At 45.8% G+C, this 27408-nt stretch overlaps 2 protein-coding genes across 5 annotated transcripts in view; both read left to right on the top strand.

Moving 5' to 3' along the window:
• Positions 1-1102, top strand: part of Paip1 (Poly(A) binding protein interacting protein 1) — a 32037-nt gene extending 30935 nt beyond the window's left edge. For both annotated transcript variants that reach the window (XM_075672515.1, XM_075672516.1), the window contains one exon: positions 612-1102. In XM_075672515.1, coding sequence (XP_075528630.1) covers positions 612-708 — 97 coding nt within the window. In that variant the 3' untranslated portion in view covers positions 709-1102. The remainder of the gene's footprint in view (positions 1-611) is intronic.
• Positions 1103-1905: 803 nt separating this feature from the next.
• LOC142560416 (uncharacterized) overlaps positions 1906-27408 on the top strand; it is a 33524-nt gene continuing 8021 nt past the window's right edge. Inside the window, exons 1-7 of one of the 3 annotated variants that reach the window (XM_075672512.1) lie at positions 1906-2317; positions 8874-8946; positions 13793-14448; positions 15831-15924; positions 16687-16745; positions 24971-25054; positions 26593-26943. In XM_075672512.1, coding sequence (XP_075528627.1) covers positions 2078-2317; positions 8874-8946; positions 13793-14448; positions 15831-15924; positions 16687-16745; positions 24971-25054; positions 26593-26943 — 1557 coding nt within the window. In that variant the 5' untranslated portion in view covers positions 1906-2077. Of the gene's footprint in view, positions 2318-8873; positions 8947-9116; positions 9264-13792; positions 14449-15830; positions 15925-16686; positions 16746-24970; positions 25055-26592; positions 26944-27408 lie in introns of those variants that run through there. The other 2 variants (XM_075672513.1, XM_075672514.1) reach the window with 2 other exon arrangements.

Consider the following 27408-nt stretch of genomic DNA (forward strand, 5'->3'; position numbering starts at 1 on the left):
TGATATTTTGTTAATTAGTCTATTATCCTTTTTGATTTCCCGTACAAGTATTGTGCACCTTTTCGAGTAATGAAGTTCAAGGAATAGGATTGTGCTACCTGTCACACGCGATTTTTAAAAAAATTCTTTACAGTCTATAAATAAAAAGCACACCCAGTACATTATGGAACTTTAGTAGAACACAGACATGTTCAACATTGAGGTGTCATTAAAATGGCAGTTGTTCAATTTCGTTATCACTAGATATGTCATAATTAATACTATTGAGCACTGTTCATTGTCGTGTTGAGAAGGTGGGTAGCTCCTTTATTCTCCACTGACCAAGCATGCATATAGACTCTTTGCAAAAGATATCGATGGATATAAATGTTTCTCCAGTTTACCAGTGATGTTGAAGGGACTACAAGCAACACAAGATATGTCTAGATTTGCACATACCCATTGTAGCTCTGCCTACTAATCAACCTATTACCATTAAACTAACGAGTATGGAGTTGTGAGAGAGTAGCTTATCAGGCTGGACTGATGTAGTGTTCTTATTCAGTGACCGCCTAACTAAATTGTTCGTACCTGTAAGCAATTGTTCTCTCATTTTCCCTTTTTCTTTTCAGTGGTGGCAGCGGTTACGCCAATGACTGCTGCAATGATGAAATGGACGATGAGGTTGCGGCGGCCTACGAAGAATTTCTCCGAGACTCGGGACGATGAACTTTTGTATCTCGACAAGAAGGGGAGGGCTCCGGGGTGGGTTGGCCAACGAGAGGGAGGGGAGTGCGTTAGGGCTGTTTTCTTAAAGTGTTCATTTTTTTGGGCCGTCATTTTTTTTTTTTGCTTTATTTTATGTGGATTGGTGACTGCAGTGTGGTGCCACCTTGCCTTTTTTTTTTTGCTTTTATACGTTGGCAAGGTCTCTTCTGTTACCTCAATTTATTTTTGTTTTCGTACATTTGTCACCTGCGCGGGCGATCTTTCATGTTACAATGCAGTTCAGGCCATTTGAATGGAGTGCAACAAGCGCTTGTACATTCTCAACGCACAAAGTGCTGTTTTTTGGACGAAGACTATCCATTGAATAATAAACAGAGAAGTCGTTTTGCAGGAACTGTCTGTCATGTCCATATCTGTTTGTTTTGAGAGCTGTGCCGGTAAGTTGTCTAGCAGTGCCCAGCAGAGTGAACATTGTGGAACTGCTTTGCCTTTGAAGCAAGTGTATACGAGAAAGTTCAGGACAGAAGCAATGGCTGTGTGGAAAGGACCGCCAGAAATTCACCATGTAAAGTGATACAGGTGCAAGTCCTACTAGGCTTTGGTACCTGCTGCAAGGTGTGTCAATCCTGGGTATTGAACAATGTCATGCTTTGCCAAAGAATGGGAAGATTAGTGGCTCAATCTATTAAGTAATTCCGAAATCAACTGTGCTAAAAGAGGAATCGGGATAACCTGTTAAAATTCTTTGGTGAAACAGCAACTGCAGTAACGTAAATTTGCTTTTATCTCCAATGTGAAGTAATGGACCAGCTGCTGGTGCCGCTCGTGTAACTTGTAAGCACACGAGTGATTCATGTATTGAAGCATTTGTGCTGGGCAGTACAGCGCTATCACGCCGTGGCAGCTGGTTTGAGTGACAGGCTGCCCCGAGGCGCGGGGGCCGGAATGGCTGGTCCGCGCTGTCTGCTCGCTCTTGGTGCGGTACGTGCGTGTTGTTGTTATGAGCGAGTATCCAGTGCGCGTGGCTAAGCTAAAGCCGGGACGGGGAGTGGCGTCCGCTACTAGCCAGCGACCGGCCGAAACCGAAATCCCGCATAGGCGCGGCGCGCTCTCAAAACCGGAGAGGCCAGTGTTCACGAAGGGCGCAGTAAGTACGCGTTGCCGCAGCCAGCCAGCCGCGCTCGGGCCCCGCCAGACAGGAACCGAACGAGGGAGAAGCGAGCAAGGCAGCAATAAACGCACAAGCAAAAATGCAAGCGCGCAGCAAGCAAACAAAAACGTGTCCGGCCCTCCCCTGCGCCCGCGAGATGAATTCGGCCTGCCGTGCGCATGCGCGCGGGACGCGAAAGCAGACTTAAAAAGCATCAATATGGCGGCCTGTTCAACGGCAGGTGTGAGAAGTGTCGGCCTGAACTCGGGAATAGCCATGAAGGACTGCTACTCGCAAATTAAAGGAGGCGAGAAAATATGCAGCGGAGATGCCAACTGCCCGTTTATCAACGGCAACGATTCGGGCCAGGGCGAGGAGCGATGGCTACAGTCCCTCCGCCAGTTCCACAGCGGGCGGAATCTCCAAATGGTTCATCTTTCGCCGTCAGTCACCGAAAAGGCGAGTGTTTCTTCACGTTTCCAGTTCGCATGCCGCATTCGGCCGATGGCACGGGGTCAGCGTGCGCACCGGGCCCGAACCTTGCGTCTCGGCGGCAGCATTTCACGATCGTAAACAAACGGGGTGCTCGCTCGGCGCGGCGCACCCGCAGTGACGGGCTCCCGCTTCGTCGTCCACAAAGCCAGCAGCAGAGCGCTGCATTTTCTTTGTTTTCCCCCCCTTCCCTCGACGTTATCTTGCGGTTTGGTGCGGCCTTCGCGACATGGAAGCCCGCGCAACGCCCGCGTTCATTTACCGCTGCCTCCGGCGAGAAAAGCAGCGTCTTTGAACATGTCATGCGCAGCGTTGTGTTTGCTTCGCTGCCGACACCTTTTTATTCCGTTTTTCCTTTCCTCCTGCGCTCGTTATTTTCGTCGTGAATTCTTTTCACTGCGCGGCGCATGTGTGGGGGAGAGAGCGGTCGAGACTGGGCCCGGGGGCGAGGAGGCAGAGACGAGAAGGGGAGGCGCATAGCGGCGGCGGAGGGCGGTGGCGTGCGCGAGTGTATCGATTTTTTTTGTACCGCATCCCATGGTGGTATTTTTCCTGTGTGCAGAGCGCGCCTTTTTCTCCCGCCCCTTCTTTATTTTCTTCGATCGCCTGTTCGCTTTTACTTGACCCAGGCGGGCGCGCGTGCTGCAGTATGCCGCTTATTTACAAATAGAAAAAGACAACGCGCGGCACTACTTTTTCTTCCTGTGTGTGTTGTCGCGGAGTGCGCCTGCCAGCCAGCGTGCGGTGCGGTCTGGCTTGTTGCGGGTTCTTCCGCGGTGGGACGGCAGCGGGGGGGACATGTTTCGGAAGCTTTCGGTCGGTCTGTGGGGCGGTGACATGCTGCGTGCAGCCAGAGAATATAGAAGCCCATCTGTTTTGGATCGGAGCCATGGTACAAATCGGGACGAAACGTCGAAGCCCGCTGACATGCGGCTGCTAGCGGAATAGACGGGAATGACCTTAGGCGGAAACAAAACGGCCCCGGCTTAGAGGACCGTTCAGCGCTCGTTTCCTGGTTGGCTTTGTTTATCAATGAATTGCGGATGTTGCGTTGATTGTTACCCTCCGATGAAACGTGGATTTCAGTCGGGAGATCGCTGACTTGGCGCACGTGGAACATTGAAGCATTGGCAGTAGTGTGGGCGGACAGAAATATCCGAGGCAAAGAAAAACAAAGAAAAGGTTTGTGAAATGGCGGAAGTCGAGGTGTGGAAGGCAAAAAGGCGACGCATTGTCAGGAGCCAGACGGGGCACAGTGTCCTTAAAGTAGTCGAAGCTGCCACTACGCTTCGACGAACCGGGAATATGCACTCCTGACAACATTTCGCCGACTCTGGGGTCGTGCTGTATTTTTTGCTGCATTGCGTGGGCGACAAGGTTGCAGCCACAGTGCTGTCGCTGCTTGAAACAGGCTCGCTTTTATCGGCCTTCCCGAAGCGTTATCTGCTTCGACTTTCTCGAGTGTCGCAGTCGCGAACCAGACATCGCGTAATAAAAATAGCGCCTGCCGGTTGAAGTGGTCTGTGGCTTTGCTGTGGCAACAACTCCGGCATACATGTTGACTTCTTCGCAAAGAACGCAGCGCTCTCGATACTAGTATTGTTCACAAAATTCAAAGATCTTTATGGATACTCAATGACCCTGCCAGTGTCATCAGTAACGACACAAAACGTTCAGTAGCAAGTCAACCTCCTTCGTCTCATTTATATGTACTGTCGACATTTTACCATGTACCAGCCAGCCCAACAAATACACCTCCCACAGTCAGTGACACAGTTGCATAAGTAGTGTTTTCTAATCGTTTCGAAAAAACAAGAGAGCTAACTTGCTTGAATGTACTATAAGCCGCATCTGATCGTTGCTGTTAGGATTCACACGGCCTTTTGGCCAGGCTGACATTTAATAACTGTACAGCCAATCTGTGCATTGCAAACAAACTAAAACTAGTTAGTGTTAGTAATACAGCATCACCTGTATTTGTAACCTGTGCTACCATTGGTATGTGCTGTCCTTGATGGACAAATGTGTTGACAACATGCCCCTGGATGATATAGACTTGTTTTACATTTGTCTGTGGAACTAGGAAGTCTTCTGATAGTGAAAAAGGTGCCAGTGGGGTACTTGCTTTGAGCAAGTTTACACAGACAAGTTCCTAGAGCAGGTGAAAACGGCTACAGCAAGGTCTCGGAAAGAAAGTCGCTGTAATGTGAAAGCAGTGTACTGCTCATCGGTATTTGTAGTTCCAAGTTTGCTGCTGTTTGTGTATAGTGTCAGAAGGTAAATCATCTTTAGTACAAGTGAGTATGTATTCATCGAAAGACCCGTGCTCAGTGAAAGTTTTAAGGGTGCGTGATATTCATCCCTCCCCCTCGGTGTCTTGTCCACGGAGTTTTGCCAATTGTAAACTTGACAGGTTGACATGTATGTATTCTTAAAGAAGGCTGGCTTCTCAACAGGAGAGTATTCACCTTATGTCGCTCATTTCATATTGGGTTTCCATCCATAGCGCTGCAGGAAATGAGTGGACGGTATTAAAACACTCGCGGATGTTAGACATACTCCGACAAAGGCGGCTGCCTAGTTTGTGTGTGTGTTTTTTTTTTTCTTTCGGTTGTGCAGCTGTGTCTCCAAAAAAATTTTAAGTGTAATCCTGAGCCACGCATAAACGCAAATCATTCTCTGCATTCATTGTTCGTACAGTCCTAGTAAAAAAAAAAAATTTCAGAACCACTATGTGTGCCACTGAACTTCTCATCAGGCCGCTTGCTGTGCCCCTGTCGAGCTTTCACTGCTGCAAAGCATCGGTGCTGTTCACTTTCCTGAACTTCAGCACCAGGCATGCTACATGAGTTCCACTGCAGGGCCCAGCAGCATGTAGTCATAGTAGGAGAAAACATACACTCGCCATTGCAGAAAAACATTGTATATTGACATTTCAGTGCCTTGAACACAAAGCAGCTGTGACATTACAGACCAGACTTTGCCACGTGTTTCAATGGCAGTCGTTTTTGCTGTATCTGTAGGAGTTGGCAGAATGAACGGCCAAGATAGCTCTCGGCCTTTTCCTCTTGCGTGCTTGCCACTACTGTCCACTCATCATGGCTTTGTCATAGCTTCCCCATCATTAAACCCACTGTCTCTGTGAGGGCTGCACCAACAGACAGTGGCTGTGGTTGAGATTAAATATTGACACGTGTACGTGTTTGTCTTTATCAGGCGACATGTTTCACCGCCTAACAAATGTCATCGCACAGTGCAGGACGCGCCTGCATGTATGGAAGTTTCTGGAATGTTATCGATGGTCCCATACGCTGTCTGCCACAAACTTTGTGTAATCTGATTGCATGTATGTGCGACACGAATAGTGTAGAACTTTGTAGAAGACATGTAGATCCCAGCGATTACTCTGGAACATTCGACGATTGATGTATAAAAGCTGTTGTGCTTGACCCGCTGATCAGATTTATGCCGATCGCTAACTGTGTTCTCCGCTGTCGCCATTCTTTGAGTGTAGCCTGTTTTTAGGGCACAAGTTCGCCCAATAAAATGCTAGTTTCGTCTTTCCCAGTTTGGCTGCTTTCTTCACCGTCACTACCACGTGACAATATGCTTGCTTTAAGCACAGGTGCTAGAGTCAAACAATTCTGGTCAATATGCACTGACGGATGTAACATTTTTGATCAGGAAGGGGGCCCCATGTTCTATTTATTGTGTGCGCAATATGCTGTATGTGTAATGATTGTAAAAGAAGCCAGAATAAAAAATTATCTTCTTTTGTGATGACATAGTCTTAATTCCAGTTAACATTGCGACCTATTTTCTTGTGGTGCTCTGTCAGGGCAATCGACAGTATCACTTGACTAAGGCGTCCTAACAGTCTTTAAAAATCTTCTCTTGAGGTTTACAATTTTGCCAGGGTAGTTTGCCTGGCAATCTTGGTTAAGGATTCAGTGTACCATACCAGGAAAGTTTTCTTTTTCAGTGCTGTATTTAAAACTTTGACGAGCTGCTTCTTAAGGTCAAGAGGAAGTAATGCAGTTTATCAGACCATGTAGTGCGTAGATCAGATCACCGATACTCCAAAATATTAGTGACTTAATGGTTGCCGAGAAAAGGGAAGTGCAGTCGAGGACAGCAGAGAAATAAGGGGTGTGTTGAAATTGAGAAGTAGGTAATTGGATAATCGCTTCATCATGCAGCGGGCATAACTTAGGCTGGTGACAATGGTGAAGTGTACTTTTGTCACCAGTGTGGAACCACTGTTATAAATAGGTGTTGTTCTAAACGGGTCATCGCAATCTTTAAAAAAAAAATGTTCTGAAAGAAACTGTTCTGTTGGCTGATGTAAACAAGGATGTTTGGCTGGAAGAAAGGAACACTCTTCAAACTTGCTGCATTCCTGCTTTGACATGCCTTTAGCATTCGCATGAAGTTTGGCATGCAATTGCAGCTATGTAAATTTGCTCAGCTATGTGGCGTCTTTGCCGATAGCCAGTTTTAGGCATTCTTAAATGCAGAAGTGGGCATAAGCAAGTGTTTCCCGAAATTTTATCTTGCGGTGAGCATGTTTTCATTGGACCACATGTATGCGGTTTCCTTGTTACTCAGCATTAAAATTGGCCATGTTCATGATTCTAGTGAATGAATTACTAAATGGAGCATCTTATTTCAGAGAGAATGGCTTACGACTAACGGAGGAAGAAGAGAAGTATTATGGAACAAAAACGTCCTCTTTTAGTGCAGCAGGAACACAGAGCATTATGTCAAAAGACCCACATCTAATTTTTGTTGCATCACTGCCATTTTGATTATCTTACAAGTTTTGCAGTTGTGTCCCTTGCGGATTCATGATTCCTCTTCCAAAACCTTGAACTCTTAAAAGAGCCCGAATGAATGAAACCAAATAAGCAAAATGAACTTGCAATTCCTGTAGGTAATGCAGACAGTAGGATTGGAATCTTATACAAACAATGCTGGAGTTACCCCTATCACAATTCATATATTTTGCCCAAATGAGGCATAACCGCTGCATTAATGATAACTATTGCATGTTGGAAGGCAGCTCTTGAGCAGCACCCACTTCACGATGTTCTCTAGCGCTAGACTTCATTCACACTCTGGTGAACTGACTTTTGCTCATGCAACTTTTGTGACAAGGTGGTGCTCTGCGTGTGGCAGAAACATTGGACCAAATCATATTAATCTTAGTTATCTTGCACAGCAATGTCACAAATACTTGCAAGCATGTCGGGGCATTTGTACTATCATGGATAGTGCATTAAATTATTTTTTTTAGCAATGTTTTAAAGTTTTCTCATTATTTATCCTTGCTAACTGTTCTCATTGCAGTGGTGATCTCATTGCAGTGGAGAGACCGCTGAGCATTGTAGTGAGGTAGTGTTACAGTTGCAATCGATAACATAGGGTGTGTGCTACGAAAATAAGTAAGCATACTTTCAATCCTAATATATTTTCCCCACACCCATTGTTTTGCAGTAATAGCACTGTGCATCGTATCTGCTCAAACGACACTATGGTGCTGCAGTGCTCAAGCAAGCCAGGATTTAAAATAACACCAGTCATGGTGGTGCAGTGGCTTTTGTGTTGTGTTGCTAAGAGAGCCTGGGATCAAATCCCAGCCATGGCGGCCACATTTCGATGGGGGCGAAATGCAAAAACACCTGTGTACCGTGCATTGTGTGCACGTTAAAGTACCCCATGTGGTCAAAATTAAATCAGAGTCCCTCACTACAGCGTGTCTCGTAATCATATTGTGGTTTTGTCACTTAAAACTCCAGAATTTAAGTAAAATTAAAAATAATGCATTCTGCGTTAATGACAAACGGCACTGACTGATGTGCTGATTCAGTGTATGGACTAAGCATGGAAGGGCTGCACTGTCTTGGTGGTGCTGGATCCCATAGTGTATAGAGCTGCTGCAGACTAACTATTCGTGGTGTGAGAAGATATGGTCTAAAGGGGCCCGTGGCCTGCAGTGGTCGCCTGCTGCAACATGTAAATCCACCTTAGTTGTAGTAGTATGTTTAGTGTACATTGCAGATTGCTCCTATAGAGCCTTATACGTCGAGTTCAGTCGTCACCCTTTCATCTTTCTCAATTATTTATCTGTTTGTTCGTTTAATGTACCTTACATCCTCTAGTTAGAGATGTAGATGAGAGAGAGTACAGATAGAAGTAGGAATACAAACTGGAGCGCACGCTGCTACTGTAAAAATGAAAAAAGAAATAGCTACACACGTAAAAAATATATGACTGAGAAAATTGGACAAGCCCTGAGAAAATCTACAACATTTATGGAAATGCATTATAGAATGATGCTAGGCCTAGTGTTTCCGTAGACACTCGTGGAATGTAACTTGGTTGAACACATCAACAATCACATTGGAAAGATTATTTCACGGTGAGGTGGTTCCAGTCAAAGTAGATGAACTCTCGAAACTAAGCCTGAGAATGAAAGAAAGAGCCGTGGCAGTATTGTGATGGTTGTGGTTCTCTTTTGCAGGATATCATTGATTTCTTCCAACAAACCGGGACCCTGGTGAAGAAGGTAGAAATAAACAGGAGGACGCATATAGGTAAGTGCCTTGCCACTTTCCTTGCTTTTGGGAAACGGGGTTGTGCCAGAGCTGAGGCGGTGGGGGATTTCAGTGTTAATCACGGCCCATTTATGGATTCTTGCATTTTTCCTAAATACTTCACTGTAACTGCTTTTACACACCAGTTTCAATTTTGTTTCCCAGGACTCGTATGTGTATTAACATCATGACTTCGGAAGATGGTCACGTGAGAGTAGGAGAGCGTGATGTCTTTACACTCACGCCAGCTTGCTCACTAGTCTGCTGTGCTGCTACTCATTGCTTGGCCCGATTTCAGAAGGATTTTCCATTAACTGGTAACTACTGTGCATTAGTAAATTGCAATATGATCAAAGCTCCTCTTGCATGCAGTCTTTGTTGCTGTCTATGCTGCTAACAACTGTGGCTGCCAGCTTTGAATAGGCCTTTGGCCCTTAGATGGTGCCACATGTAAAAGTTAAAAATGTGGGGCTAGTCACTGATCTACCACAACCGTCTGTGATAACGGCTTAAAAATGTTCCTCACCTACACACTGCCTTCATTTATTACTTTGCAAATTCACAACAAGCAGCTGTGAAGAATTAAAGTGATACTAAAGGGATAACAAAGTTGAGTTGTATTTGTAAGTTACCCTTCCAGTAGGAAGAAACCCCAAGTTACCACAAGAGGGGGCTTGATTTCCTTTAAATGATGCAATAAGCAAGATGGCAATGCCACTTTGGAAGTTATTGCGCCAGCTTTCTGTGGCATCTTTCTGGCAGCGTCGGCTCAGGCTTAGTTAATTTCTCGTTGGTAAAGATGTTCAATATTGCTTTCAAAGAGAGCCAGAGACAAAACATGGCAAGTTTCGAATACCTTTACTTGCACCACGATATTCTATATATGAGAAAATACTTAGAAATTTGTGGCGTCAGCACTGGTGTTCTGGCATAAAAATAGAGAAATGGAAGGTTGGCCTTCATTTCCTTTTCTAGTAATCAACCTGTTTCTCGGAAATTAATGAAAGTAGAGTTTTTAGAGAGTACTTGATCAGCCTGAACTGGTTCAATGCTTCTCTTTTAGTGTCCCTTTAAATGTTACATTTTCATGTTAGGCCTTTGTGTAACCCCTTCCGTTGCAGCATACACGTGTCTGCGAATAGTTTTTGCCAGTTCTGTTTTGTAGCAGCAAGAAAGAAGCCTAGGAGTTTCAGCTACAGGTGAAGTAAATGCTCTGCTTAACCAGTGTGGCTCCAGTGCACTTTAGTGGGCTGACCCGATTGTACACACGACCACGTTGGCAAGAGCACTGCCGTGTTTGGCGTGAAGTTCAGCATGCTGCGTTGTGTCAGCAATGGCAAAGCAATTGATTTTCGTTTCTCGTAATACTTGCTCCTAATAAATGTACTCACGGACAACTTTCTTTGGCAATGAAGGCAAAGTTCACACAAATAAGAGTGCTCCTGAAAAAAAAAAAAAAAAAGACCATTTTCACACGTGTTAATCTAAGCTGGGGAATACAAAGCATTACTTTATTATTTACGACAGCAAAATAAGACAAAACGCACCAGTGGGTGTTAAAATTTCACTCGTCTTTCTGCTTTTATCTTCCGCATTTGGGCAAATGCAAAACCCTCGCGTGTGTAAGCTGCACTGCTTCAGCATCACTCTCAAGAAACGAAAGTGTTGTCAAACACTGCAGGACTACTTTGCATAGTAACGCATGTGCATATGCTCCTCCCCCATAGCTTTCCCTTCATTGCCACGAGAAGTTGTCTGAGGGTATAACTTGTTCATGTACTTTCATTCAGTGCTTTCTATGAAAGAATGTGACACGAACGTCAGCACAATATCTGAATATTTAATTAGTGCATAATTAGAAAGGCTCGCTAGAAAATGCACCAAGTATCCTCCTACTGCCTTGCCTTTATTTTAGCGGAATCTCCAGCAGGTTGAAATAAAAGTACGTGATGTATGATGCATTTATTGAGACTCCATCATAATTTGTGACTGATGGGAATAGTTCTTCCACCTGTCGTGGTACCTTAGTGGCCATAGCGCTATGCTGCTAAGCACGAGATCACAGGTTTGATGTGGTGGGTGCAATTTGGATGGGGGTGAAATGCAAAAACCTTTGTTTACGTAGACTTAGGCGCAAATTAAAGAACTCCAGGTGGTCAGAATTACTCCGTACTCCCCTGCTACAGTGTGCCTCTGATCATGGTTCTTTCTTGTATGTAAAACCCCAGAATTAAATTAATTGAATAAATAATTCTGGCCTTTTGGGAAATGCGACATGTTCAAAAGTAGCTGTCGTTTCTGGCTTGCAAAGAAGCATAGCTCTTTCATTCTTTTTCTTGTTTTCTTGATCTTTTAAGCCTGGATCAAACTTAAGTTTCAAAGCAGTGGCAAGAACCTCTATCTTGTGGGTTGCGACACGCTGTGTTCCATCTTTGCAGCGTCTGTACATGCACCTGTAGCTTCACATTCTCTCACAAAGAAACAATGGTTTGCAGCTGTCGGCGAGTTGTCAAGTGGGAACAGTTGTCATCTGCAGGTGGTTGTGAGAGCACATTGTAAGGCACGTTTGAATATGCCGCTGAGGACGGTTTCTGCGCTTAATGCCATTTGAGTGCTGTGTAAACAAAGTTGTAGACGGGGGTAAATGTACTTAGAATGGGTATTTGAATGTTGGGCGTAGCAGCAGCAGCACAGCTGGTTGCCTTGTTTCGTTTTCATCTTTCTGTTTAATTAAAATTTGATCAGTTCTTTTGGCCTGCTTTCTTTTATTTTATTTGCAGCTTGCGTGTGCATATTTATTGAGAAAGAAAGGATAGAGAGTTGTCATGAAATGGGAAAATCATTATCCAGCTGTGCGTAGCATGGAGCATACAAAGAAAACCCGCATGGGTTTCTCGGAAAGCTTTGCAGTTGAAGTGTCAAGTGTGAAGATTTCTAAGAAACAGGTATGGTATTATTAGAGGGTTGTCATGAAAGGGGAAAATAGTCATCCAGTTGTGCGTAGCATGGAGTATACAAAGAAAACTCGCATGGGTTTCTCAGGAAGCTTCGCAGTCGAAGTGTCAAGTGCAAATATTTCTGAGAAACAGGCATGGTATTAGCTTCGTTTTAGTATCCTTGGGTGAATCACAATGTTATCCTCTTGATGAAACCTCCTTGTTGTGAATTTCTCCATAGCTGATTTCTTCATAGCTAAATTGGTTACTATGAAGTCATTGTGCTATTACTGCCTAGAATGCATCAGAAGAAAGAAATTGTCACGTTCACATTGCGAGAGCTTAGATGTTCAAGGCCTTTTTTATTTGTCACGTTGGGGGTCCTGGCAAAGTTGCTGTTTGCTAATAACTGATGCTTAGTTACGATGTACAGCATATAAATTGTGAGAATGTGATTGAAACCTGGCTATGTTGGTAATAGGAGTTTTAGAATAGGGGAGCATAGCATGCGGAAATTACAGCACCGAGTAACAGCAAGATTTAGAATGGGGTTTTGTGCTTGTGTATTCGCATCTTGTACTTTCAACACCACTTCTGCAGGTCATTGGTGATGCCACATTTGTGTGTCAGTGGGCAGTGTTTGCCTCTAGATGCAGTTTGTTTTCATCCGTGGGACTAACCATAATGACTAGTCTTAAAGACAGTGGCAATTTATCCTTCAGTCTTTGTGATTTGCTCAATATCAGAAAATTGTAGCCTACATGGTTATTCATTGCTTACAAACACCACGAGTTGCTAACTAGTCTGGTCAGAGTATGGGAAAGGCAAGGGCCACTGCGTTTAATGGGAGCCACCATGCTTATTGAGGCAGAACCTTGGGTGAAAGCCGTGGGTGCCACACCATATTGTAAAATTAGTTTGGCTACTAGAAAACACGAACATTGTTTGTGGCTTATGCATGCACAGTGACGATAACAGGCTGCGTTTAATGAGCAGAAATGCTGTCTTACATAGTTTTTCATGGTTCCACAAAGCACTACTTGAAGTACTTGCCTCTAGATATGACTTAAGAAAAAGAAGAACAGCGCCCGCACAGACTCCTGGAAATAGCCACTGAGAAGTCATTGAAAATGGGCTATTCCCTGCCACTGGGAAGTGGCACCAGTTCGCAGCTTTAGTGTAGCTTGACTGTGAGCATTTTGACCTGGGTTGTACTGTGACACACATTACTAAAGGCACACTTGCTTGTGCACCAAGTGGCCCATGCACGCAATGTTTGTGTGCGCAATCACTGAGGCCATTTTGCTGCATGTGCAGTGGTGCATAGGCAAATTACATTTGTAGTGCACTGTTGCTTCTTGTGCATATGTCATTTCTGGCTTAATCTAAACCTATGTGTATACTAAGGTAACTCAATTCATCAGAATTAAGCCAGAGCCCTTCACAATGCCATCTCACATAACCTGACTTTAGCTTTGAGATACTGTTGCGTGCTTCTCCCAATGGTGCTGCACCTGAACCAGTTGTCATCTGCTATGGCTTTTTTGTATTGGATTGTGTTTTCACTTTTATCATTGCATCCTTTCACAACTCTCTCTTATGCGCCGTTTGTCAAAAGTCCCAATGCCAAGGCCTGGCAGCTAAACTGGACTTGAAGTCATGTTATGGAGCTATTTTCGCCAGCGCTGATGTAATTTTGGGGTACACAAGCCTCCAGCAGCCTGGACAGTCCAACACTTGGATTAGCTCAATGCCAGAAACCACAGTGCCAGCAGGCGACATATTGTGTGACCTAATGGCGACCGCACGTTCCAGGGGATTTTTGCAATGGGTGGCATAGAGCCGCTGTCTGTATTGCATTTTTGACCGTCCAGCCACTGATGGTGGTGTATGCGTGTGTGTGTGCGCAGCGCGCATGAAAGTGGACAGCTCGTACGAGTTCGACCCGCTGATCCGGCCTTGGAACTTCCCGCGCACCCTGCTGGGCACGGACGCCAAGCTGAAGATGGGCAGCAGCGACAGCTTCCTGTGCGTGACCAACTTGCCCACCAACTGGACGGTGAAACAGTTCCAGGAGCTGTGCGAGAAGTTTGGGCCTGTGGTGCGCTGCTTCCTCATCTACCATCACGCCACGGACGAGAGCCTGGGCTTCGGCCTGGTCGAGTACTGCAGCCGCGCCGTCGCCTGCCAGGCCAAGAACCTGCTGCACAAGAAGCAGGTGGCCCAGGGGGAGATCCACTGCGACTGGCTCGAGCACAACCTGGTGAACTACGCGGACCTGTATCCGCGCTGCCTGTACGTGGGCAACCTGCCCACAACCTTCTGCGACATCTATGCCTTCAGGCAGCTTTTCACGACCGTGGCCAGCCCCACCTACTGCCAGCTGTCCATCGTAAACGGCGTACCACAAGGCTTCGGCGTAGTGGAATTCCGTCTGCACGAGGACGCTCGCAAGACCAAGGAGCTGCTCCACGGCCACTGCCTCAACGGCAACCGCCTCAACATCCTTTTCACCTCCCCTGGCGTGAGCGCCTACAAGCTTTACAATCGCATTATCGAAGAACAGGTACGCTTTTGTATAGACCCTTCCCTTTCTTTTTCTACATTCAGCAGCTTTCTTTGCTGCGTTCATGACTTGACGACCAGAGTGACAGGACCACGTCATTGAGTGAAGGCAACAACACTGCGCTGTTGAAGGGAGACAAATGGAGTAAAAAGATGAAGAGAACTGACAGGATGTACGTTTTAGTTTGTGTCCTTTTTTATTTGCGCTGCCTATTCCTCTCCAACATGAACGGCCAACTAGCTTAAAATAAGATTTTGTCACAGCACTGTTGTGGGCTGTGGTTCTGTCACCCTGGTCGGGTCAGTGGAGAAGCTTTAGCGTGTCCGGTATTTGGGTTAATGCAAGCGGACTTGGTATTTTACCAGATGAGCGGAGGTGCGCATGTGAAAGGCCTACATGGTGTAGCCATCTGGTGGAATAGAGCTCAATGAGACAAGCACAGAGCTGATATCACAGTAACCACATGTATTCTGCTTCCCCGCTGGTGTAAATTTTCGGCGGCACCGTAATTGTGTTGCTACTGAAAATTAATGGCAGCAGGAAAGTAAAATACACTCGGTTAGTGCGATATCAGCTCTGTGTTTGACTGATCGAGTTCTGCGCCACCAGGTGGCTACACCATACAGGCCGTTCACATTTGCAATTCCTCTCATCCGATAAAACACCCTCTCAACTTTCATTTACTGGAATACCGGATGTGCTAAAACTCTCTGTTAATGTACATCGATTCACCCGATTCTCTGTTTGTCTTTGTTTTCTACACACAGTCCCTGCTTTTTCCCACTTTGTTTTTGTTCCCGGAAGCATTGAATATCTCGTTCTTCTTTGCAACTTAGGGGATGCTTTCACCCTCTTTACGGAGACTGCAGTACAACACTTTTTGCTTGCTGCCCCACACTGTAGTGCACAAGGCATTCATAAACCAGCAACAAGGTTAAAGCTACGCAGTAGACGCATTGTCTTGATGTATAGCTTCTGTGCTTGGTGATCTTCCCAAGTTTTTCTTTGGTGCTCTTGTATTTTCTTTCTTCACTACACTTGTTTGTGCTGTGATTAGCAGCTGCCATCAATACCACCAAATGGAGGCCCAGCATGGTTCACCCGCAAGATTTCCACAAAGTGTTCACGAGGCCATCAGAGCTTTACCACGAAATATGGAAGGATGCTAAGTGTCCAAAGTCTATTGCTGTGTATGCTGGATGTTCACACAGTACTTCTTAGTTCTATATTTTTTGTTTTGAGCACAGTTTGCAATGGCCTTTCGAATGTGAGGTTGCCCAGCTAGCACAGAACAGATGTAACTAGATTTATTATGATTAAGACTTTTATTAAGATGTGTTACATACTATGTTCCCTAACAGGAGTTCTGTTCCCTTATGCAGGCTAAGAAGCTGGAAAAGAACAATGGTATCATTCAGACGCCTCAACTCTCGCCCGCTCTGCTCGCTCAATTCTCGGTCGTGCAGAACTCAAAGGGTGAGTCTGCTTGTACTTGTACAGACCCATGACCCCTGCTGATTGATTTCCTGAATTCGTATATCAGTGGCTGTATTTTGTGATGATCTCATTTCATTTTTCATTGTTTTCACTCTTCGTCATTGACTTGTGGGCCGTTATTGCTGCTCTTGGGGCAGTGGGTGATATGCAAATGGAAAATGAAATGGGTCATTACAAAAAATGGGCACAGAGCTGAGTATTAAACAGTGCAAAATACATGCGGTGAAGAACTTGCACGACAAGACTATGTTCTGCAGCTCTGTATGGCATGGATGTTCTCTGTCGCTATCTGTTTTGTGCCTTTGATCTGCAATGTGTGTGACCATCTAGCTGGTACATAGATTTGCTTGAGACCTGAGCCTTTTAACACGTGAATGAAAATTGCAGAAATGGCAGCGTCATTTTCAACAATCCCAGTGAGTAGCCTCGTGTTATACAGCCAAAAAGATTGTGAATGTGTAAAAATGACCATGACATGTCTCTGTGCAAACTTTCGTCACAATCTTAAATTACAGCCGTTAAATCCAGTAACTAAGATTAATGAACACCTGTGCATTCCTGAACGTCTTGTATACATACCCAAGTACATTCACTGAGTAAGTGAAACCCCTAATAGATGAAAGTAAGGTTCATGGGGCACTTATAATTCCGAAACTATGGTGTAGGAACCACATGCTGTCAGTTTTTTTTTTCTAATTTATTTATTGCTTATTTTGGTGCTCTCTTCTGTTGACACTTTAGTGGCAAAGACGTTCCAGAAGGCCATCAACCTCAAGGGCAAAGGGAAGAACGCGTCTCAGGTGAATACCTTTTGCGTCTGGAGAAGAGCTTGGAAGTATAGTACCGGAGCTGGCCACTATTTTTTGACAACTGCAAAAAGTGTAATTGCTTTGGTGGCCCCATATTTACCAGCATGCAAAGGATTATCACAATCTGCCTTGCTACATGTGGGTACTAAACTGCGGGTCCAAAACTTAATAACAAAGATGGAGAAAGGTAATTTGAAAGTAGCAATGTGCAAGTACTACACAAGTAGTGATGAAATGGAAAATACGAACGACGTTAAGAGGTGCAGAGATGGCAGTGGGGCTCATAGATGAGAGCAGGTGCATGGTATTCTTGTTACGGGTAAGGAAAAGGAAGTGGTGTTGCGCAGGCCATATAATGCGTGAAACAGATAATTGGCGATCAGTTGCAGTAATAGAAAAGGGAAGAGCCTTGTGATTGTCTTGCTGTATCCTTTTGTTATGTTCTGTGGGGTCATTTGCAAGTCATGTCAGATCAACCAGCCTGACAATACGTTTTAAGGAAGGGTTATTCAGTCAAGAGGAGCTAGGGATTAGCTTAAGAGATACAGTGAAATTTCTTATAACTTGAACTGTTCTGTTGGTCCCGGCAAAGTCCTACACAATTGAATAGAGAAAAACTGTGGATTCAAACCACCCAAAACAACGCAATGGTTATTGCAAACGAAAGTTCTTGCTCCCATGGACTGCTTTTTGGACAAATCCAAGTGAAAGGTGAAGGTTCGATGTGTCACTAGCTACAGTAATGATGCATGCTTTAAAAATGATGAGGAAAGATGCAATGGGGAGTCTAGACCGAACTGTAGAAGGCTGACCGGTGCATGCCTGCCTTTTCCGTCCAGCTTAAGAGGAGCAGGAGGGAGCCCCCTAGCATCTGCTTGATTGCATTACCGCAGGCTCTTTATATTCTACTCTTTACACTAGTAGATTTGTAAAGGTGTTATGACCGTAGGCCAGGAACGTACCCAGCCCCCCCCCCCCCCCCCCTTGAAATTAAGCGGCGTACCCCCCTCTCTCGCCTACATCACCACTCCTCACACATTCCTAAAGCGTTGCCAAATCAATCTTGAGACTTGACAGCTATTCGGCGGTTAGCATTTTGCTGCCTTTCTCACTCCTTTTGTATGGCAGTAGTCATCAGCGTCTGCTGGGGTGTGAAGCGCAGTTTTCCCATCAATTCGGTGCCCGCGTGATTAACTCTTTCGTTACGGCAGAAAAGTGAAATTTAGAGTGCTTCCAGAAAATTTTTTTTTTCTCTTGAACAACGAAACGCATTTAACATTGCTATGCAGCAAATCGTAGCTTATTGGTGTGGCTTTTTATATAAAAAAGGACTGTGCTTTGAGATTTAGAATTGTTCACATTTTATTTGTCAAATAAACAAAAGAATGTGCACATAAAAGTATAAACAAAGAGAAATCAGTGACTGTGCTTAGCCAGAAAATTATTTTGAGAATTCTGAAATATACGAACTGTTACTAGGCCCTTTAGCTATGCTTCCAATATATATCAATCCTGTGCACCACGTGTTGCATTTATCGGGGCCCATCAATCTAGCAGCCTTGACGGCTGTGCCACTCGGCGAAGCAGTCTTGTGAGTGCAAGAAGCAAAGGTATATTTCACAAGTGTAGCACATGACGTTTGTTCTGTTCTGTGTCATTGTTTTTTGATAGCAGATTTTGCAATTTCTCCTCTTTTTCATTCTTTTTGGTTGGTGCGGAATGGGGCCCAAGGGCGAGAAGGGGGGTGAGAAAGGAGCATGACCTTGTGTGACTTCATCATACTCAAATATCTGCTGAATCAGTTCTTCCCTAAATGCAAGCTGGTCAAAGTAGGTGCTTCGAGAAAATTCTCGAACTGTTGGGTTGTCTTTTCGGTGCTGCTGGAACAGTATGAAACTGTTCACGCACGCGATGTCTACACAGTGAAAAAACAGCGTCTTCCACCAATGTACAGTCGCCGACCGATTTTCCGGACTCCAAAAATTCCGACATGCCCGATTATTCGGTCAGCTTCGCGGCACCGCCATTCTCCCCATAGACCATAATGTATAACAACTGCCGAAAGTTCGGACACCTTGCAACCTCTCGTCTGATTTTTCGGACACTCCTTTAGCTAACTCGGTCGAGAGCACCATGCACCGACTCTGACCGGTGCATGGTTCGACTTGCTGAACGCCATTTTTGTTTTGAACGGAGCTTCCTTGCTGCCCCACGAAGTGGCGCTACTAGAAATCCCCGCTCATCATCATCGTTTCTACCTGGTTAAATAGAGCGGCTCTGCAGCAGTTCCGGTTTCAGCTTAGTAAGCCATGTCAAGACAATCCAGCAGCTGTTTGTTTCCTCGCGCAAGACGCTGCGAGCAGGCCGCGTTTTTCGTTTGTGCGACTGGTGTCGGCACGGTGGTGTTTGCTTTGTGTGCTGTGTCGAGGTTTCGGTGATCCAACGCGGCATACGTAAACATGGCGTCAAGGGTCTAATGGCGTCGACAGTGCCCGCGCAGACTGCGCTGGGGAATGCCGGCAAGCGGGTGCCGGGAGGCCTAAGATTTGTCACCTTCCGATGTGCTCCCTACTGACGCGGAAAATGTTCTGCCGAGACCTGCGCAGTGGTGGCATTGCGATTCCGGACACCGTCTCATTTGACAGTTTCATAGGTGCTGACACTGCTGTATTGACATGCGCAGAACTCGACGACGGCAAGATCATTCGTTAGGTTTCTGCTGCACCGCCGGACGATGACTCGGAGTCGGAAGATGACGCACCATGTGCTACGCTGCCGTCGCATGCGGAGCGTGTACAAGCAGTGACTGTGCTTTCAGCCGCCAATAGTGACCGTACGACCCTCTCCGAGATTCAGGCTTATCTGATTGCACGTAAACGGAACAGCGTGCAACGGCGCATTCACGATTTCTTCCAAGGCTACTGCCGAGCCCGAATAAGTGCGTGGAAATAAAGGATTTCATTTTTTTTTTCTTAATCTGCTTTTTCGGACACCTGTTTATTCGGACATTTTCGCAGTCCCCGTGAGGTCCGAATAAACGGTCGGCGACTGTACGCATTTTCTCAGGATGTTGCATGTGGCAATTATTTGGTCTGATTTGTCCACGCCTAACATCCCGGCATTGTAGTCGTGGACAAGGAGTGGCTTTCGGATGACTCTCAGAGCCCATTGGCGCCCCCTTTTCTCTCTTCTCTTGGCAGGCACGTGCTCATTTGCTGTGTGCATCGTGCTCAAGTTCACAGCACGCCGGTCTTTCCATTGCATGTACAGGATGTTGCCGTCACGAATACATCGAACATCTCCACGCTCTGCGCTTTTTCCCCATGATGAGTGTTTCAATTCAACTGGAAAGCAGTGACAATCTTTGCGTGTTGTTCCGCATGCAAGAGTTTTGTGCTCGAGGAGGTGTTCAAAAAGTTTTTTTGAAGTGTAGAAGTTGTCCATATAAACTCTGTAGCCTTGATCGAGGTACTTTGTGCAAAGCTTGTTCACAACGTCAAGGGCTAAGCCATGTTGTCCTGGTGCCTCACGCTTGCCAGTATACACCGAAAATTGTAGGGTGTATCCAGTTCTTGAATCTGCCAGCACCCAGAGTTTATATCCAAATTTCGTCACCTTGTCTCGGATGTATTGTCTTATACCTGATCGAGCCTTCAATTTCACCATGCGTTGGTCAACGGTGAGGTTGCGCTGTGGTTGAAACAAATTTGCAGATTCTTGATTGATGTGATCCAGAAGCCAGGATACCCTCCAAGTCCAACAGATGCTGCAGCTGCCAAGTCCTCCGGGTCCCCTACACTTGGGAATGACAGCAACGCAAAAAAAACGGTCCCTTGGCATAATATTTTGCGGGAGAAGATTACTGAATATTCCTGTTGATCGCCAGTATAAGTGCAGTCGTGGCACATCGACAACTCCCATGTAGATGATTATTCCAATAAGTCTGAGCATCTCCAGTGGAGTGACTTCCTCCCAAGAGCTGTCCCGTCGAGAGTATGTCGGTCGGTCCAAAATATGCATCCAGGCATATTTATTTGTGTTCTCACACAAAGTCTTGATCACCTCTGTAGTAAAAAACAAGAGGAAAAAATGCAGCGCTCTTGAAAATCGACGCGCATCGTTCCGCAGCACTGCTCCGACATGGGCACCGGGCTGTCTCGTGGGCAAAAGCTCGATACGGCGTGGCACGGTGTACTTGCAAAATATCCTGGCTGTAGGTTGTTGAGACCCTAAACACAAAAATAAAACTGCATTCGTCAAATCTGAACCAGGTTTTTGTATAATTACAGCGCGAATTCAAAAACGAAACCTACCTGCGAGCACCTGTTGACGTTCGGGGCACTTGAGCTGGAGCGTCTTCATCACAGCTAAAATCTGACGATCGAGTTCCGCATCTCATCGTTGCTTGAGCTATCACTGCTGCTTGGATCACAAAAATCAGCAGCAGAAGTGGCAAAAGTGCTTCGAACAGGGGTCAGGCAGTGGGCAGCGCAGACAGGATGCCAACAGGATGCCATTCTCCCGGAACTCGAATCCACCTTCGGTTCAAATTTCACTTGCGGAGCGCCTCCGCACACAGACAACAAAAAAACAAAAACGAAACTGAAAGAAGAGTTCTAAATGAATCCGCCAGATGGGGCTAGTTGTCTGTAGCGCGTCGGTTTAAAATTTTGCGGGGGATTCGAAGTCATCGGAACTCTGTGTGGCCTATGGCGCCGTACTGAAAGAGTTAATTCGAGGTGCATTCAGCTGTCACCACCTATTGCAACAGGCACACGCATCGCTGTTGCTTTGTTAGTTCAACCACCCTTGTTTAGACTGATCCAAGGACCAGGAAAGGGATTCAGTTCGTAGTGAGCTGGTCTGTATGCAGCTGGAGAAAACGCCAGTTGTGTTTAACTGTTCCTTTCGCTTCATTATTTCCTCGAATGATGGATCGACGCGACGCTGGTAGATCCTCGGAGCTATATACCCGTGATATGGGTTAGATAAGGTGGAAAATAACATCATGCGAAACATCGTCCATCATCAAACCCTGCAATAACTGTTAAACCCATAAGCAATATGAATGTCACTCGTTACCTCGTCTGGTTTTTCCCTAATTGTACAGCACTTTTTATGCAAAATTGGCAACTGGGAACAAGAGTAGCAAGGAGTTGAAACGGATGCAGCAAGGATGTCAGCGAAAAGGCAATGCCTGAAGCCTGGCTCTCTCTTCCATTTTCTCCAGAAAGCGGAAATGAGAAAGGAACGGAGCCAGCAGAGGTGCATTCAAGAAGAGAAGACGCTAGTAGTTATGCTTTTTAGTTCTTTATTGCACAGCGGAAAAATGAAGATGAGATTGACAGGCAATGAGCAAAGGGCATCATGTCATCTTCGTACTCTGCTCTCTCGAGCAGCATTCGCTGTGGCGTCATAATAGGAGGGTCCTTGAATACTTTTCATTTGGTCATGAAACTTCTGCGTAACACTATGGGAGAACTTCATGTAGCATCCACAGTTGACGCACCACAGCGCTGGCGCAAGTAAAGGTGGACTGGAGCAGACGCCAGGACGCCACAGGCATTCTATGCATATGCTCGCTATTGCACAAGGGTCTGCTGCCTGTATCGGCATGAGAATATTGTCGACACAACGTCCAAATCGCCTTTCTTTTTTTTCAGTGTTCAGAAACTTCAGCCGAACGATTTTGAAGCAGCTACAATGCCTTGTTTCATTTCCAGCTTCAACTGCATTTGAAACAGCGGCTTAACTCATTATTCGAGTTGTACACTTGGACTGCTACATCATTCGGAACCGACTACAGAGCAAGTTCACGTCGCACATTTATGTGATAGCGCCATTCGTGCAGTCGCTTCCATTCGCACCTTGCATGGTTGTGCGCTCATGAAACACTGAGACGCGGACGTCAGACAAGCGCCAGTTACCCATCTCTGTTGTTTTTGGTGCTGCTACTGCAAGCCTGCGTACATGATACCACGACAGCTGGCGCGCAGCCCCACGTGTACCGGCGTGCAGCCGCTATGCGCTCACAATCGTCCAAAAATACAGCCATCTTATTAAAAAATATGTCAAATAAACACTGCGTATCGCAACAATAACACCTTCAAAGTTAAATTTCAATGCTTCCCTTATTTTTAAAAATATTTTTTTCAGTATCCCCTTTAAATATTACTCAAGGCTGTTTCCAGGAAGGTTTTTAACAAGTTCCAGGCACTAAAATGCGATGGTTGTACACTACCAATTGCTGTTAGTGTGGAAGCGTTGCACATTGGCGAGACTAAAAACTTCCCGGAAAGAATTCAACACAAGAATGACCTTTGCCAATCAGACGGAGAATGCAGTGCTGTATCAGAACACTGCAAGATTTTTGATCACCAGATTATCCCCGATGGCGCTGTCGTCTTGGTGAGAGAAAACCACCACCGGCTCTGGCTCCTTTAGGAATCCTGGCACATCCAGAAGATGCCTGGGAACATCAATCGTTCGTCTGGAACACTTCCTGCTGTTTACTGTCGAGGTCTACGAAAAGTGTCTGCGCACCTTTAAAAGCACCAAAAACGCATAGTATAAGCACTGCTATGCCTCACGCCATCTCACCCTTGAAGGAGGAGCCAGTCGGTGTATGAAATGTCGGGTTTTTAAAATAAATTTGGGTCGGAGTTTCTCTTCTTTAATTCAGTTGTCCCCAACCAGGCAGGTATCTGCTGAATGTTTACCCTTTATGCTGAGGCTTTTATTTGCAGCTTTCACAGTGATAGATTTGATAGACTCTACCCTGACTGAAAATGACAGTAGCAGGAGTAGTAGTCATAGTCGTTGTGCCCCCTCCCTTCCTGTGCTGGTGGTCATGATACAAACCAGCTTCTCAGGTTGCTGCACATTCGTCGGAAAAAGGTTTTTTGGGTGCTAATTAGGACTATAATCAGCTACACAGGTTTATGTACAAGTGTTATGGCATCACATTACTCATGTGGTAATCACAACAAGAACGTAGTCATATTTACGTCATTGTACGTTTTCTGTAAAGTATATGAGTATATACAGTTAACCCTCAATATAACGAAGTAGGTAAAATCGGCAATTTGCTTCGTTACATAGAAATTTCGTTGTACTGAAATTTGACCTTTTATGCAAATAAGCACAGTCGCCAATTGATTTTTCTTGCACGCAAAGGGGCCACAGAATTGTCCGAATTATCGGGCAATCGCAAAAAAGCAAGTTTGAATGAGAAAACAATTCATGTTGAAATGAATTTGGGAGACGGCAACGAATGATACGGTGTCATGCCACGTCGACAATGTCTTCACATTGGTGGTACGAATTGAGCGAAGGCAGCCGTGGCTGGTAGCATTGCCCGCACTGGGACGACCCGAATGCTTCGTCTGCTTCTCGCTCCAACGAGTCATCGAAACTCGAAATTATGCATACTCCCAATACTAAACGCACGAGAAGACGGCTTGCATGATGTCTCAGCACGCCCACTCTTTCCACGTGCAGTAGATTACGTCTAAAGCAGCGTGCGCGGCTGCGTGTGCGCTTAGTCATGCGCAGCCGAGCGGCAGAAATGCGGGCACGCCAACTTGCCCCCGTGACCCTCGTGCGCTCTTGATTGCGTTACTGCGAGCTCGCTCCCCTCCCTCTCTTTCCCTCTGCTTGTGCAGGAATGTGGCACTCGTGAAGCCACCATCTTTCTTGTCACATCCTCGCACTCTTTCACTCGCACCTACTTGATGCGGCTCCACTTGGGCAGTCGCTCTTGTCATGCCATGCGTGATTTGAGAGGTGCGTTTCCAAGAATCCGTTTGTAATTCAGTCATTTGGCCATCTGTGTCCGCGGAAGTTTCCATTTATTGTCTCGGCATTTGTTTGCGGCGAAAGCGAAATTTCGTTATATTGAGGTTTTAAATACATGGTGTTCTATGCACAAGAGGTTGAAGTTGAATACCTTGTTATATCGAGAATTTTGTTACATTGAAGTTCATTATATGGAGGTTTAACTGTATACGTATCTGATAAAGTGCCGCAGCTATCACTGGTACTGCCTCGTTACCTTGTACAGTGCATTACTATAATCTGGGCAGTGCATTATTATTAACAGCTTGTAGCAGATCACATGCCACAGCTAATTTCGGTGTCTAATAGTTTTTGTAAGTGGAACAGACTGTATTTAAAGTTCTGTGGGTTTGTAAGGCATTGCTTGTGTTTTCTTGCAGGTTTCGACGACTGCGGCGAGTAACCACGCACTCATAGCACTTCAGAACTTCTTCAACCAGCAGATTTGCACTCAACAGGCCCTGGTAGGTGGCGTGGTGGTCATGCTTCCCTGGCTACTCTTTGAGATACTTACTGGCTTTCACTTGTAAGACAGGAGTAGGAGCACGGAACAGGGGGAATGGTGCACGATGACTGTGTGAACAGGGATTCTTGTTCTGCAAGAATAGCATTCATGCTGCTCTGAAAGGGAGTATCAAAGTGCTTGACTAAAGTTTCCCTTTGCCTTTGATTGTCCATACATGATCAGCGGATGATTGGTTATTCCAGTCGTGCAGTGGTATGCAGTGCTTTCTGCCGCCTCTATCTGGCTTTCCAGTGCAAGAAATAAGGAAAGGGGTAGAGAGAAAGAAAGAAAATGGAGAAGTGAACCTCACAAGAGTCGCGTGAAGTCTTGCAAATTGCAGCGAGTGTGTATGGTGAGAAGCGCTTTCGGTCATTCACTGAGCAGAAAGGAAGTGCACCTGCTAAGCCACTAAGTGAAGTCTACGATTCCTGTTTGACTGTTGAAAGGTGTGAGTGCTCGCAAAAGCTTTTCTTATGGCACTGACGAGTGCTCTTTCCTCAATGAAAGCTGGCATAGGAACCACTATGGAAACATTTTGTTTTTTTGTTTATGTAGTTGTTTGGCAAACAGTGCAAATAATAGTTCTTATGACTCTAAAGGTCACATATGAATAATTGTGCATATGCACCTTTGTAAAAATTGACATTCTCTGAGTTGAGGAATATAAATAGCTGTCTGTCATGTTGACTTTCTACTGAGGTGTGCGAGGAACTCTGGAGACCATGGGTGCAATTGCAGGCTGTTAAGCCCTCTCTGAAGTTCTTTTTTTTTTTTTTCCAGCAACCAATCTGGCAGATGTAGGTAAAGTTTTTCATGTGCTAGTGGAATATTGTGCCGAGCTCCCATGTCTGCAGGGCACATAATTTCAATCTGCAATGTGTTTCTTTTCAAGTTTTGCTGCAGTCTTCCCATATGCTTTGACTACCAGAGAATATCTCTTCATGTGCCTTCTTCATCTTCTTCCTCCTCCATGGAGACAACATTCATTTCATTTCTCTACGTGATAAAGTGGCATACGAGTCTCCATGGAACTTTTGCGCATGAGACTTTCCTAGCAGCTTCCCTCATTCATGGCTTTAGCCCTTAAGCATGTTGCTGAATAATCTTGAGCTTTCACTCACATCTTGATCCACAACTCTGCTCATCACACTACTGCCTCCACTTTGTGTGGTAGACACCTCTCCTGGTCCATCGTACCTTCATTCTTCACGACATGATCTATCTATTCCTCATAGCTCGACCTCTACGAACCCCTCGTCTTTCTCCTTTCTTCGCTCAGACCTCATTGGTCTTTTGTACATGTAAAGCGGCCTGAGTAGTGCCTTACACAGAACACCTTTTCGTATCTGTGTGTTGTGTTTCGTGCCGTTTTGCAACTGGAGAGAATGCTCATCCATCTCCTCAGCGTTCCATCTCGTGGCAGTTGGCCTTTGCAGCTGAGTGGCATAAATCTGATCTGAAAGGAGCAGCTTTAAAAGGAGCGTGTCACGCCCACAGCCCCATGCTGTGTTGATGCAGGGCCAGATGGCGCTTGGCCTGCCGGCGCCCCCGTCCGAGGCCGGCCAATACGAGGGCCAGCAGCCCGGCTCGGCAGCCTCGAGCAGCAGCAGTGGCAGCGGGGAGGAGAAGGCCAAGCAGGCGGCGGAAGACGGCGGCTCGCCCGAGGAGCGCCACAAGCGCAAGGGCGAGCCCGTCTACCAGCCCCAGTGTCCACTTAATTATTCCACCATGGATAATTCTAGTAAGCACCCCAGCTGGGCCTTTGAGGCAGGCGCCTGCCAGCAGCAGCAGCGCCAGGGAACCTACCCGCCCCAGCCGCAGCAGCAGCAGCAACAGCAGCAGCAGCAGGTGCGTGCTTTGTGCATGTATTGCATTGTTAAGCTACCCTGTGGAGTTGCGAACGCCTATTGTCTCTTATTCTGTCTTTCTGTGTAGCTGCACATCTGGATGTGTCATGCCCCGAAAAGGCTTTGCTGCCGTGTTCCAGTCCCTAGATCAGTATAAATTTTGCTTCCTCTGGAAGCTTTCTTTCCGGATCGATCCATATGACTTTTGTAGCTTCGGACTATGTTCCAAATTTTTTTGTATTGAACTGCCAATGACTGCCCGAGATTCTGGGCAGTCCAAACATACAAATTGAGGAGGCTCGGATGCTATCTTCTGCTTCCATGATTGCATGCAGCATCAGCATTTAGACAGATACCGTTCAGGAGCAACTGGACCAATCATTTATTATGCCGGCTGGCATGATGTAGTCACTGTTGCGATGGCCATGGCACTTACACAACAGGCACCCGCTGTGGTGGCTTACTT

Source organism: Dermacentor variabilis, chromosome 10, assembly GCF_050947875.1.
Source record: "Dermacentor variabilis isolate Ectoservices chromosome 10, ASM5094787v1, whole genome shotgun sequence".
NCBI classification, from domain to species: Eukaryota; Metazoa; Arthropoda; class Arachnida; order Ixodida; family Ixodidae; genus Dermacentor; species Dermacentor variabilis.